Here is a 13912-nt window from a genome sequence, read left to right as displayed (position 1 = left end):
CCGGTAGGACGCACGGAACGTGCCATCACGACGGAAACGCGAGATATCGACAGGGAGGTGTGAGAACTCCGGATGACGCTCATGGCGATTCGTGTCTTGCAGCCTCGTTGCGACGAATGTTTGGGGGGAAGACATCATAGTTTGCCGGAAAGCGTATCAATAGATCCTTCCACGTTCGGACCTTTTGACCAAGCCGCTAGGACCATCATGATGCCACCTGGGCACCTTCCTGCCCATGTGCATGACTCAATTGGTGAACACGTGATCACGTTTCGGCCTGAGAAGAAAACACCCTTTGTCCATGGCTGCATCTGTCATGTTATGTACGGCTTTGAACCCGATCGACTATGAGTGCCACGGCGGCATTTCGCATCGCGCCGGGATCTCCACATATTCCAACGGTCATCCACGTTGATGATGCGTGGATGTATAGCGATCAACGGCGCTACCTAAATATAATATTGGCTTTCCTTTCGTCTGAGCTGACACCAAACGAGAACGAGAACGAGGCTGAGGCGCCGCATGCACCGCCCACTTTATACGGTCAGCTTCTCAACGACCCTGGCGAGAGTCATCCCCAGATCTGTCCGGCGCTTCGGGTATCGAGTTTGCAACGGCGATGGATACAGCACACAACCCCAAGACCTTTAATTTTCCGTGCCGATCCCTTTGAAATGATGCGCAAACCAGGCGAAACTGTGATAGGTTTTAAAACTGGCGCTGGATGCAAGCGCCGATCTCCCGCGCCAGTGTCTCACATAGCAACGTCTGGCGCGTCGCCATTGGCCGGAGCTTGGATTACGCGGATGTGGCTATGCCGGTTTCACTGCGAAGCTTGATACATCACTCCCCTTTCCTGCTGCGCGCCACCAACACCCACTGCAACCGCACCGCCGACCTACTTTTGCCCAGCGTTCCTTCTCACCACCTGCACTCCCCATACGTCGATGGGCGATAGCGATAGCGGATTCTCACGACCTCACATTCGTTTTGCGCTTGGACCCTGGACGCGCAGCAGTCACGCACCAACCTGGCCTCCTAACACGGCGACTCCTCCGCGGGAACCCGCCAGCACAGTTTAACCCTCCGCGATGTGGTTCCGCAAACGTGAAAGCGACATTGAAATGTCGGGCATGATGGACGGAGCACCAAAGAAAAAGAAGTCGCAAGGCCCGCCAGAAGAAACAGAGTACCAGAAGTTTGACTGGAAAAGATTCTTTCTCGCCCCTAAGTACATCCGTAAGACCACGCCGCCGCCTATGCGACCACTGAACATTTTTGGCTGACTCAGCATATAGCATGGCACATATTGTTCATCGTTATCGGCATCTTGACCGTTATCATCACGATAAAACACGACGCCGTCGTTGAGGTGAGTCTTCGGTGTTTTGCCTTGGGGCCGACGAACACGTGGCTAACGGTGTCTGTGCAGAAATTACGGCCGTGGTCCGAGAAAGTGCGAGACCTACCAGCAGGATGGCTAATCCCCATTGCTATTCTTATCATTATTTCTTTCCCTCCTTTGTTCGGTCATGAAATCATTGCGCTGCTGTGTGGTGTCGTCTATGGACTGTGGATTGGGTTCGCCATTGTTGCGGCAGGCACATTCATTGGCGAAGGTAAGCCTTACCATGTCATTACAACTCCATGCAATGCATACTAACATCCTAACCAGTCGGCACATGGTACGCTTTCAAATACGCCTTCCGCTCCAAGGCTCTCAAACTGGAGCGCACCAATCTAAACTACGGCGCTATGGCCCGTCTAACGCGTGACGGTGGCTTCACCATCGTGCTCGTAATTCGTCTGTCCGCCATTCCAGCGCATTTTTCCACCGCCGTATTCTCAACCTGCGACGTCAAATTCTGGCATTTCGTCGTCGCTACTTTCCTTTCTCTGCCCAAGCAAATTTTCCTCGTCTACCTTGGTGTACTGCTCCTACAGGAGAGCAACGACGACGTAATCAAGACGGTCATGTTCGGCGCTATCTTTGTCATCACTATTGCCATGGGTATCTGGATCTACATGAAGATGCGCGTGGTGAAGAAGACACTATTGGAGGAGCAAGAGCTCAGAAGGGTCAAGAAGGCGGAAGCCGTCGAGCTGGTACCAAATGTTGAACGTGCGTTCGATACGCAATACGACGAGGGCCCTCCGATCTGGTCATCTATGCAACCAACGCAAGTCAACCGACCAACGGAGAGGAGATATGACGAGGACCCTCCGGAGTGGGCCATGCAGCCTACGCAACCCACCAGAATGCTCTGAGCGTAATTGTTGATTGTATCATACATAGACTGTTATATTCTTAATGCCATAATGAAGTTATGACCCGCATGGGTTTAGTATGCACAAGACACTCAAGGTCAGATCTGACAGTCACTTTGGCCTGCTAACCCCACTCCTAGGTGGTATATCGAAACCACGGCACGTTATCGGCAAGCTCCCGCTCCAACGACTTCTGCTCCTCGGTCAACTCCTGCGCCCCAGCTTCCAACGCAATCTTATCGCGTCTCGCGTTCTCCATCCGACACCACGTCGACATGAAAAACGTCAGGAAGAACGCCATGCTACCACACGTTAGCTCCGCATCACCGACATCATGCGATCTTACGATAACTCACCTAACGAACCCGATCAAGATGCTATGCCCAACGACAAACCTAGGCCCATCACGCGACAAATAGACATAACTCGCAATGATACCTCCACAATTCCCACCCATCACCTGCATAGCAATACCCGTCCCCCTCTTCAAACTCCCCCCAATATTCCCACTGTTCCACGCCATCCCCAGCGGAATCTGCGGATAAATACCAATAGCCGCAAGCACCGTACCCGCATACTGTATACTGGGCCTCCCCGTCGCAGCAAGCATAGCAAAGCCCGCAATCGCCACGACCTGGAAGCCCATCAAGAAAACACCACGTTTCTTCACGCGATCAGCATACCAGCTCGCAGCGATGGTGAAGAAGCACGCGCAGACGTATGGCGGGACGGACATGAGTTGCGCGTCGTTGGCAGTGTAGCCCATGTTCTTGATGATCGTCGGGAGGAACAGGGCGAAAGAGTAGATGGGACAGAAGCCCGCCATGCAGATTAGCATGAACATGTATATCTTCCAGTCTGTGAGGGCTTGGTAGACGTATTTCATATCGAAGTCGTTGGAAAGGTGGCCATGGTCTGCGTGGAGGCGGCGTTGGACTTCTGTGCGTTCTTTGGGGGTGAGGAAGCGGGCACTGCGTGGGTGTTAGATGGGTGCGAGTGAGGAACGGGGAGCGAACTGACGTTTCTGGATAGTCGTATATACACCAGTATGCTATTGTTGAGACGAGAATGCTGAGGAGGCCTTCTAGGATGAATATCCTTTAGTCGTGTTAGTAGGTAGATTCGTTAATCTTTTGGTAAAGGATGTTTTACCATGCCCATGCTGCTTTTCCACCAACACCGGACATCTCGGCGATGCCACGGGCTAGGACGCCGCCAAAGGCTCCGGCGAGCGTTGCAGCGGAGAAGAACAGAGCCATGCGGAAGCCGCATTCGTCTCTTACATACCTTGGGTAAGTTAGCACTGCATTCAGGATTCGTCTGCCAGCTTTCTTGAGTGAAGACTCACCATTGCGAGATGTAGTAGTTAACACCCGGGAACAATCCTCCTTCAAACACCCCCAGAAAGACTCGTGTAGCCATTAACCCCGAATAGTTCTTCACGAAGCCTTGCAGTATCATGGCTAGTGACCAGAAGAACATGATGAATGTCAGCCAGATAGACGGCCGGGTCCGTTTCATCATGATGTTCGATGGTATCTCGGCGGCGATGTAGAAGGGGAATAGGACGGCGAGACAGTCATTGTACTGGAGGCCGTGTAACTTTAGATCTTGTTCGAGGTGGTCGAGGCGAGCGTTGCCGATGTTGGTGCGGTCTAAAAAGCACAACCTATACAGCGATCAGTTGACGGTACGGGAATGGTCTGTCGGAGAAGAAGCTTACAGGTAAATGAGCGACATGAATGGTATGAGATGCCAGTCCAGCTTGCGGAGAAGCTTCTTGGTAGCGACTGCATCGAAGCCGTTGGGTTCGACATCTTCGTATGAGGTATCCGATGGTATGGGAGCGACAAAAGAAGCGTCTGTCTTCTTTTCTATCATCTTTTATTGTGTGATAGTTCTAAGAACCGCAGATCATGTAGATGTCTCCCGAGCTGCCCTTCATACATGTACTCCCCACATCTCGTGCTGACCATGACTTCGGCGAAGTAGTAGTGAAGCCTCCTACCGTATTGACGCAGCCACGACGTTCCAGACCCCAACGCGCTTTCTAAAAAGTTCGTTTGTTGTAGTACGCGCCTCATGCGTCTTGCTGTATCCGTCCTCATGCCCCGAGACCGATAGTATCGTGTAACGTGAACGTCCTTATGAGTGGTCGTGAATAACAGATCAAGCGGTGAGATCCAAGAGAATGGTTGCTTGGCTGCAGTGCTAAGAGCTGTCCCGAAGACTTGTCTCGCCGAGGTTTGATGGTTGCTGTGGGCTCTGCGCGATTTCGGACTCGACTGGCTGGGCGAAGAGGCTTGTGTATGCGGGCTGACATGCATTCAGGAACTTGGCGCGTGCGATAAGAAACCCTGGGTCTGGACTTTCTGGGGTTAATCTGGTCGCTTTTAGGCAACTGGGGCAAGGCACTCGGTAGTCGCATGATGATACCTGGGTAGCCTGGCAATGTCGCGCTGCTTGCTTGAGGCTCGGAGACCGGGCTTCAAGCGATGCCTCATGTTCTTACCGGATATGCTGCGCAGAGGACTTGAATGCTGCCGCCTCACATAAGCGTACAAGCTGTGAGCCTGTTCCACCGCACTGGGTCGTCACATGCTCTCTTTTTCCCTCTCTCGTATCGCAATGCCATGTCTGCTCAGCCTTGCCAGGCACCCAACACAATGCGGTGACGAAATCTCCTTTTTCCACAGCCTTGGGCATATCCTACTCTCCTTTGACTCTTCCGGCACTGATATTCGGTTCTCATTGCTTATCAATGGATGGTGATGACAGGGCAGAAGGAGTGTCTCTGGTTTGGACGGATGGCAGCGGTAAGAATAATGGAAGAGAAGACACATAGCGAATAAACCTCTTTCTGGAAGCTGACGCGAGTGTTTATGAGACTCAACCAAGACAGATCTGGTAAGATTGTGAGGATAAAGATGGCGTATTTCTGACGAAGAGATACACCGACGGAATCCCATCACTTTATGCATCACGATTGCGAAGCTTTCTCGCTGAACCCGCTTCCATGCTTCTTTGCTGCGGCTGAGATGTGGTCTCCTCAAGATCTTCACGAGTTCGGGCGCATGGCCTAGGAATGGCGTCACGATGTTCGCCTCTTCCGTTCGTTCATCGTAGCTACCGTGGCCCTGGAATAAGTAGTCGCACAACCGTGAAGGATGCAGACATGTCATTGGTCTCGGACGAAAATCCCATCCACACTGTGAGTGGCATCTCGCGCAATCGATAGTTCCAAACGGGCGTTCATCGTACGTTGCGCAAACACCACCCGTCTTTCGTGCTGATAGGTGCGTTTGCTGCTCGGAAGGATGGCAAAGCTTCGGGAGACTGCGTTCCGTTCTTCACGGGTCAGTGACACGCGCGTGCAACGAAGCTAGTGGTACCAAGGGCGTCTTGTACGACCGTTCGTTTATACGAGCAAACAACGCTGATCTCTGGCTTCGCTGATGGGAAAATCTGGCGACAACGCGGATTAGTAATGAAATGATCCTTTCAAACTAACCGATGAAGTCGCAGAGTAGAGTCCAGTTCGGACATTTGCATTATTTGGCTAAGCGCCCGGTGGTGTGATTCATTCGCTTCAACGACATTGACCAAAGCAGACGCTCTGTATCTTGAAAATGCTGCGAAGCCATTTTCTTCGAACAGCGGTGGATACAGCCTCGCAAGAGCAACTAATATCTGGGCCTTCGGCGACGCACTGGGTAATAATCTTCGTAATCGCTTTCATCGTCTTCGTCGTCCTCATCGTCATATTCTTCATATCGCCTGTTATGACCATGCATCCAGCGGGGTGTATGTCGACTTTGGTAGGGCGAACGCCTAAATTGTCCCAAGCCCCCTCCTCTTCGCCGCCTCGGATAATTGTATGTCGAAGACGTATCGTAATCGCTCTCATCGTCATCCTCGTCGTCATCGTAGAAGCTTCGTACGAAGGGGCTGCGACGGGATTGAGGCCATGATGACTGGGCGTTCTGGCGATGGCGGTTCGTAAACATTGGGTGCGATTGATGTGAATGGCCTAGTCCGAATGGCGAAGGCTGCCGATAGCCCATCGGTGAACCGCCTAGGAAGGGCGGCCGACCCGGAAACCCCATACTTCCGCCTCTGCCAATTCCCATGCCTCCTCCCATACCTCCTCCCATTCCCAGCCCCATTCCCGCTCCCATGCCCGTTCCAAAGCCCATGCCACCCATGCGACCTCCACCCATACCCATACCAAGAGGCGAAGGAATGCCGAACTGCGCATAGGGTCCCATCATAGGACTGGCTCTCTCGCGATTCGAAAAAGGCGATTGGAAACCTCCCATATTCATAGGGGACGATTGCTGGTCTTGGAACCTGTGTAAATATGCTTGTCTTTGGAAGTCTGCAAACCTCCTCCGTTGATCGCGTGGGTCTCGTCCAAAGGTGTCGCTGTCGCTGCTGTATGATTCATCGTAGGATTGGTTTGGACGGAAACCCCGAGCAGGGAAGCCCATTAATCCAGCCATCTAAACCCAGTCCCTGTCCTTCGATCACGGAAGGCAGCTTTGAGTGCTGGTTCGACGAAGCTTTTGTTAGCACTGATTCGAGCTACTCTGTGTGTACGGTTCTGTTTGGGAGTTTATGGTGGTTATCAGTGGCCTTTTGGGAAGGCAGGTGATTAAGGCGCAATGATGTGAGGTGAGTTGTTTGACGACCTTTTGTGTTACATAGAAGGCGAAAGAAGTTCCGAAACCTGGCCGGGCTGCATAGCTAACTTTGTAGTAAAGCAAATGTGCCGCTAGCTGGGTCAACGTACCTGTGACGGCCGCGAGCTATCCGGAAACTAGTCATCCACGGATGGTTGGAGGCACATAACGCGATGCAGTCACTAGGAACCCAGGTGAGGCCAGCACAAAAGCTGTCGCTGGCAAGGCGATTCTCCGGCCGTAGCAGGCCTGTATGACACAAGGTCAGCAGTGGTTGGCGTTTTGGTGTCACTATGGTGTACGAGTAGAGTCCGAGCAAACACCTCGCTTATCGGAAAGAGAGCAAACCATATTCCTCTGGTGATGCGAGTCGACTGGACGAAGTTCAGCAATACGGTTGGAAACCAAATGGAAGCTGCAATGTAGAGATCCAAATATGACAGCTACAGACAGGAGGAACGGCAGAGAATCCCGTCCCAAGTCGAAGGCGAGAAGCCGACGGAATTGAGTGCGGCAACGACGATGCGAAACGGCCCTCAGCGAACAGAACAGCAAACAGCCGGGGAATGAGTCGTTATGGGTAGTTGTCAAGGTCGATGAAGCCGGCCTTGAAGAATGCCGCGGCGAGTGCCAGGCCGATGCGACGGAGCGAGATGACACATCGCACCTTCCCCTTCCTCACAAGGGCATGTCTTGGGTATGTGGATCGAGGCGTACCTGCCGTGTTTGCAGCAGGTTGGTTTGGATATTTGGAGAATGAGGAAGGCACTGTAGGAGTTATCACACGTAGACATGGATGCGATATCCGAACAAGACGTCATTAGTCAATTAGATTCGGCAGGCGCGACGCGTGGACGCGTTGTGGCGGGAACGAAGAAGAAAAACCCAGTCCCCATAATACGACGAGGTCACGTGCGCCCATCTCGGCTCCAGCCAACCTCAAATGTTGGCCGATGGTGGAAGCTCTTCTTCTGTCGCCGCAATACGACTACATCTCCCACCCGAACTACGCCACGACGAACTGTGCCAATACTACCCGACTCCTCTAGCACCAAACCGCTGCAAGCCTGACATCATCTCGACTGCACCTGCCTCCTCCACTCGCCTGCCACAATCCCCACACTAAATCTTTTGGCCTCGACACCACGCTTTCGTCTCATAGCCGCTTCCGCACCCACTACGACACCACCACACAATGGCGCCTACTTCTTTTGCTTCGGCAGCTGCAGGAAACAGTGCGAATCCAGCGCGTCCCGACTCCGGCGCTGACTGGTAAGTCCGCCCTACTGCACCCCATGTGAACACCACTCCGCGCTACATACGGCACATTTGTTACGTCAAATCGCTAGGCACGACACAGATTAATTTTTCCTTATTTATTACATCCCTCGTTACCACCATGGCCCCCTCACTAATCCCGGATACCAGGGCTCGACGCACCAACGGTGCCACGCAAACATTCCGCCGACCTTCACACGCGACAAGCCTCTCCGGCTCAACGAACCACTCATCCTCACGAGACCTTGCCGCGCCACAGAACTCGTCAACCAGCGCCGGCGTATACGTCCCGCCCCACGCACAGCCTGGCCGCAATGGCAGCTCGTTCGAGGGTCGCTACTCGCGGGATCAATTGACACAGCTGTTCCGGATACAGCAAGCGTCGAGCGACCTCAATGACGGACTGTCTAGCTTGTACATGGGTGGATGGGAGCCTCATGCTACGAATGGCGCTTCGAGTGCTTCCTGGGGCCGCAAAGACGACCACGGCCGGGAGAGGGAGGCGCCGAGCGGGGTCGACCAGTGCTGGGACAGAGATGGTAGTGTATTGCCACTCAGCCTGACCGACATGACCGACGATGAGAGAGAAGTAGGAACTCACCCCAGCGCACCTTCCTGGCATACACTAACGCGCGCTTCTTCGCTTAGATCTTCCATTCGTCTGTCAACTCGCCGCTCAAACCACCCACGCAGAACAAAGACGGTACTCCCAAGGAAGGCCTTTCGCTGCGGAAGACGTCTGTGTCGCAAGGCCCAGGCACTCCCTACGGAATCTCCTCGCCCACGAGCGCGCGCCCAGGCACCCGCCGCCGCGATACCAGCGACGCGTATCCGTTCCCCTCGTCGCCCGCCACCTCACGATTCGCGCGCGAAGAAGGCAGCGCCGTCACACCGCCGCCCGCTCTGGTACGCCGTCGGACAGACTATAAGGAGCCTGTAGAAGGTCGCCCCGGTGAGGAGCGTGAAAAAGAAAAAGGCGGGGCCGACAGCGCTGGTGCATTTGGCTCTGCAAAGCGCACAACTACCGCGCCCTTCAGCTCAGGTGGTGGTACCTCGCCCTGGTCTGCGACTCCTGGTGGTGGCTTTGGCGCTTTTGGAAGCTTTGCAGCGCCGCAGTCAGAGAAAAAGCCCGGCTACGGGAGTCTGCGCGGTGAGAGTCGGTTTAAGGGATTGATGGGCAAGCCGAGCATCGAGGACTTCGGGAACGGGCCGAAAGAGAAAGCTTCCATGAGCAACTTGGGCAGGCTAAGCGAGGCAGAGTCCTCAAAGGCAGGCGGTTCGTGGATGGAATCTCGCACCAACCGGCCAATGAGTAACGACACAGATCCGTTCCCCGAAGACGACCACCCAACTGGCAGTGCTGCGTTGCGCGGCGAAGACGTTAGCCCGCCCCGGCCACAAGGCTTCGGCAATTTCGCAACGCCCCACCGCCCCGACCACCGCGACGATTCTGGATTATCCGCATTTGGGATGACGACTGCCGACACTGGTCTTCGCGACATGTACAACAGGAATAACTTCACGGATCAATCGCCTCACAGAGGCAACGAGCCAATGAGCCCGACGGACACAAATCCATACCAGAGCCCACACCACGCACGAGATCAGCACAATGACGACTCGGACGATTCCGGCGACCAGAATGCACACTTCCCGGGTATGAGTAGCTTCCATATCGACCAGTCTGTTCACTCGAGCATTCACAACGCGTTTGGTGGGCTCGGAGGTTTGGGCAAAGTGTCTGCACCATTTGAGGCCGCAGCTAGTGACCGCAGCCAAACCTCCAGTGTTGGTCCTGCTCGAGGATTCCCGACTCTGCCCGGGCTCGGTGGCCTGCCCGGTCTAGGAGGGTCTGCCGCCTGGCCTACTGGGCACCACACTATGGGCACTCCGACTCGCGAACGCGGTGGCTTGGGTGGCTTTGACAGCGCTTTCGGAAATGTTGGCGAGGCTCAGTCGCCCTCTCTGGCTGGTCTGGGAAGCAGCTCGCTTTTCGGTCATGCCACAGTAGGCCGCTCCAGTAGACTTGGCTCTCTGTTCCCGCCCTCGATGCAAGAACAGATGCGATCCAATGACCCGAACAGAGCGCACGCTGACGACAACTCCTCGCATGGTGACCGCCAACATAGCATGACAGGTACCTTTGGCAGAAATGCGTTTGGTGGACAGGCACCAGCGCGTGACACTGAAAGCCCGTTCCGCGCAAACCGCAATTTGTTTGAAGATTTCTCCAATGCCCACCATGACGACCATAGCTTGTCCGGACAGCCTCCGAATATGGCTACCACTTCACTCTCCATGGCCGCTCTTAACCCGACTAGGACTGCACAGCCATCGACCCCAGGCGTTGGAAGCCCAGCTTCTAGTCAACCACCTGTGCCTCAGCAGCGGATGATGGTTATGCCCGACAGGATGAGGTGGATCTATCGCGACCCTTCCGGCAACGTTCAAGGACCGTTCTCCGGCCTGGAGATGCACGACTGGTACAAGGCCGGCTTCTTCTCGCCTGAGCTGCTGGTGAAGAAGGCTGAAGAGCCCGATTACGAGCCCCTGGCCCAGCTTATTCGGCGAATCGGTAACTCCCGCGAGCCCTTCCTGGTCCCTCAGATCGGTATTCCGCATGGCCCTGCAACGTCTCAGCCAGGCAATTCTTGGGCAGGTGCTGGCCCTAGTACTGCTACCGCTCCAGGCGCCCAGCCTCCTTTCGCGAATAGTTTCCCAAGCTTTGGGACCACCCTTACTGCCGAACAACAGAATGCCCTCGAGCGCAGAAAGCAAGAGGAGCAGTATCTCATGGCTCGCCAAAAAGAGCACCTGGCTCAGCAGCAACAAGCGCTTGCCCGTCAGGTTCAGATGGGAGGAGTCTTACCCAATCAACTCAACCACCACTCCAGCGCGCAGAGCCTACATAGCCAACCAAGCTTTGGTAGTATCACATCTCCAGGTGGATATCAGCCATCGCCTACCCATGGCACCACGGTAGGAGCGTCTGTTCCAGGGCTTATGGACAACACTTTCAGATCTGGTCCCGGTCCTGTCCCCGGTCTGGGTCCTATCGGCCCCGGTATGGACATGATGAACAACAGGAGAGAGCAAGACATGCCCGGCATGATGGACCGTCTCAACCTGGGACGCAACAACCAGCCTCCATTTGCCTTCGGACAGCAGCAAGATTCTGATGCGCACGCACAATACATGGCTTCTGTGCTTGGTGATCGTGCTCGACTCAAGCGTGAGCAAGCTGAGCATGACGCCGCGATTCGCCCCGGTGGCCCTGAGGATATGCAAAATGCCCGCACCTTTGCCGACCGTTTCGCGGAATTCAACGACTTGCGAGTCCAAACGGACATGGAACAATCATCCAAGGCAGCTCCTCCACCAGAAGGTGTTATTGGGAAGCCTTCAGGTTCGTCTGCTCAGCAATCGCAGGAACAATCCGAGCCTGCGTCTCCTGAGGAACGCGAAGCACAAGACCATCAAGCCGAGCGTCACAATGAGGGACATGCTGCTGGTCAAGAGACCCTGTCACTTACTGAACAGGTTCAGAAAGCTGCTTCCGCGAAGCATTCCCCCCAACCGGCAGCTGCATGGAACAAGGTCGAGCCCGCCATCTTCCCGTTCCCGCCTCCGCCATCGCAGTCTCCACTTCCTGCCCCAGCTGCTCAGAGGAAGCCCATAGTTGCTGAGAACCTCAACACCGAGTCCCGTTCTGGTGCGGCAACTCCTGCTGCCGACACTCCCAGTGTATCCATTGCCCCGTGGGCGAAGGAACCTGTTGACGCATCTCGTGGACCCTCATTGAGGGAGATTCAGGAGATGGAAGCCAAGAAGGCTGCAGAGCGCGAGGCTGCAGCAGCGGCAGCTCGCCGAGAGGCCTTTGAGAAGGAGATGCAAGCCCAGAACCAGTCACCCGCAGTCCAACCTGGCCTGCCTTCAAGCTCGACCTGGGCGAGCGGTGCGTCACCTGTAACGCCTAGTGCGACCAATGCATCTGTTTGGACAAAGCCTGCTGCAACCAAGGTCGCCGCACAGCCAACAGCTAGTTCCAAGAAGACCCTACAGCAGATCCAGAAGGAAGAGGAAGCTCGAAAGCAACGAGCTACTGCACAGGCTGTTGCAGCTGCGAACGCCTTCGGTGCCGCCGCTCCAGCTCCATCGGGTGGCAAGCGATATGCTGATTTGGCAAGCAAGAGCACCCCTGTACTGGCTGCTGCTATGCCTGCTGGTAGCACTGCATGGACCACTGTTGGTGCAAGTGGTAAGGTGAAGACACCAGGAGGCACTACCACTCCTGTGCCTGCCGCCGTTCGCTCCGCTAGCTCAACCATTGTACCATCGCTTGCCAAGAAGCCCGCTGTCACGCGTAGTGCTACGATGGGAGGACAATCTGGAAAGCTTAATGCTGAAGAGGAGTTCCGAAAGTGGGCTGTCAACGAGCTCCGTCATGACCTTAACAAGGGCATCAATGGTACGTGATCGTTATAGTAATGCTTTGTACAACACACTAACTCTTAACAGCCGAAGACTTTGTCTCCTCTCTCCTCAGTTTCCCAGCCGACGCCGAGCTGATCACTGAATCCGTGCACTCCGCCTCCAACACGCTCGACTCGCGCCACTTCGCTGAAGAGTTCCTCCGCCGCCGCAAGCTCGCCGACAAGGGCATCATCGACGAACGCAACACTGCTTCTCCTGCCGAGAACAAGGCCGCAGGTAGTGGCTGGTCGGAGGTCGCCAAGAAGGGCGGAGCCAGCACTATCCAGCAACAACAGGCGCAGCAGCCTCTCGACTCAAGCAACTTCAAGGTCGTCGCCGCCAAGAAGAAGACCAAGCGGTAGAATAAGTTTGATCCTCTGAAGAAGCTCGACGACTAGTGCGTCGGGTGATGTGGACTTGTACTGCTTTATATGTTTGTTTGGACTGTATTGTATCACATGATGCTACTGATAGCTCGACGCATGATGGCGAAAACACTATTCAGTGACGGACGAAGATGAGGATAGTTGACAGTGTCACTACAGAAGGCTTTGTACCTTAGATGAACTTTCAAATCGGTCCAAGTGACTAAGAACAGCATTCAAGAATGTCTGATTATGTATTGTGCCTGTTTCGTCCTCAAACAGCGGAGAGTTGTCATGTAGTTCATGAGACTGCTAAATAATCGACAGCCATAACCACGCCATGCCTTTGTAGCAGAAGTAATCATGCGGTTGGAAACACGACCTCATGAGTCTATCTCAGCCGCTACACCGCTATGAAATTAAAAGTGGCAGGATTGTACCTAGGCTTGCTGGATACCTCATCAGTTTACCTTTGAAACTCGCTGTGCCTGATTCTTCACATTCCACCAAATCTCATGGACTTTGCCACCTGTCCTTCCTGCGAAGAATGCGTGAAGAGTCTTTCCGACATTCATGCACATGCGTTGTTGGAAGAATGCTGACTTGTAGTCGTGAAGCATGATCACACCTCCAGCCGAATATAAAAATCGCACTTCACGAAGCGAGGTCAAATATCATGGGGTGTAAATGTGCCTTTCGTTCATCTATCGTGTATCCTCACATCTCCAGCATGCCCGTGTTCTTCAACAAGGAGAGTGGAGAGAAAAAGAGAGAGTAAGATAGGAGGAAATTCGCTCGTTACATTGAGCCAGCACACCTCAACCCCCTGTGTTTTATACCAAAAGA

General features: G+C 54.3%; 3 protein-coding genes across 3 annotated transcripts; 2 read left to right on the top strand and 1 right to left on the bottom strand.

Annotated features, from left to right (window-relative positions):
• Window positions 1–1091: 1091 nt before the first annotated feature.
• On the top strand, window positions 1092–2268 carry TVP38 (Tlg2-vesicle protein; the record flags this gene model as incomplete). Its single annotated transcript, XM_049378302.1, has 4 exons — window positions 1092–1239; window positions 1299–1372; window positions 1433–1619; window positions 1676–2268. 4 exons carry the CDS (start codon window positions 1092–1094, stop codon window positions 2266–2268), a joined length of 1002 nt encoding a protein of 333 aa, XP_049232106.1.
• A 136-nt stretch (window positions 2269–2404) lies between these two features.
• Window positions 2405–4149, bottom strand: J4E87_006700 (uncharacterized protein; the record flags this gene model as incomplete). The annotated part of the gene is made up of 6 exons (XM_049378301.1): window positions 2405–2570; window positions 2625–3239; window positions 3289–3366; window positions 3421–3555; window positions 3617–3937; window positions 3992–4149. 6 exons carry the CDS (start codon window positions 4147–4149, stop codon window positions 2405–2407), a joined length of 1473 nt encoding a protein of 490 aa, XP_049232105.1.
• Window positions 4150–8145: 3996 nt separating this feature from the next.
• On the top strand, window positions 8146–13063 carry J4E87_006699 (uncharacterized protein; the record flags this gene model as incomplete). Its single annotated transcript, XM_049378300.1, has 4 exons — window positions 8146–8222; window positions 8379–8817; window positions 8877–12696; window positions 12747–13063. The coding sequence occupies 4 exons, from the start codon at window positions 8146–8148 to the stop codon at window positions 13061–13063; spliced, it is 4653 nt and encodes a 1550-aa protein (XP_049232104.1).
• Between the last annotated feature and the right edge of the window lie 849 nt (window positions 13064–13912).

Source organism: Alternaria ethzedia, assembly GCF_023757985.1.
Source record: "Alternaria ethzedia strain BMP 0044 chromosome Unknown scaffold_16, whole genome shotgun sequence".
NCBI lineage: Eukaryota > Fungi > Ascomycota > Dothideomycetes > Pleosporales > Pleosporaceae > Alternaria > Alternaria ethzedia.
Note: the sequence above shows the minus strand (reverse complement) of the source record. Positions and strands in the feature narration are given on the sequence as shown.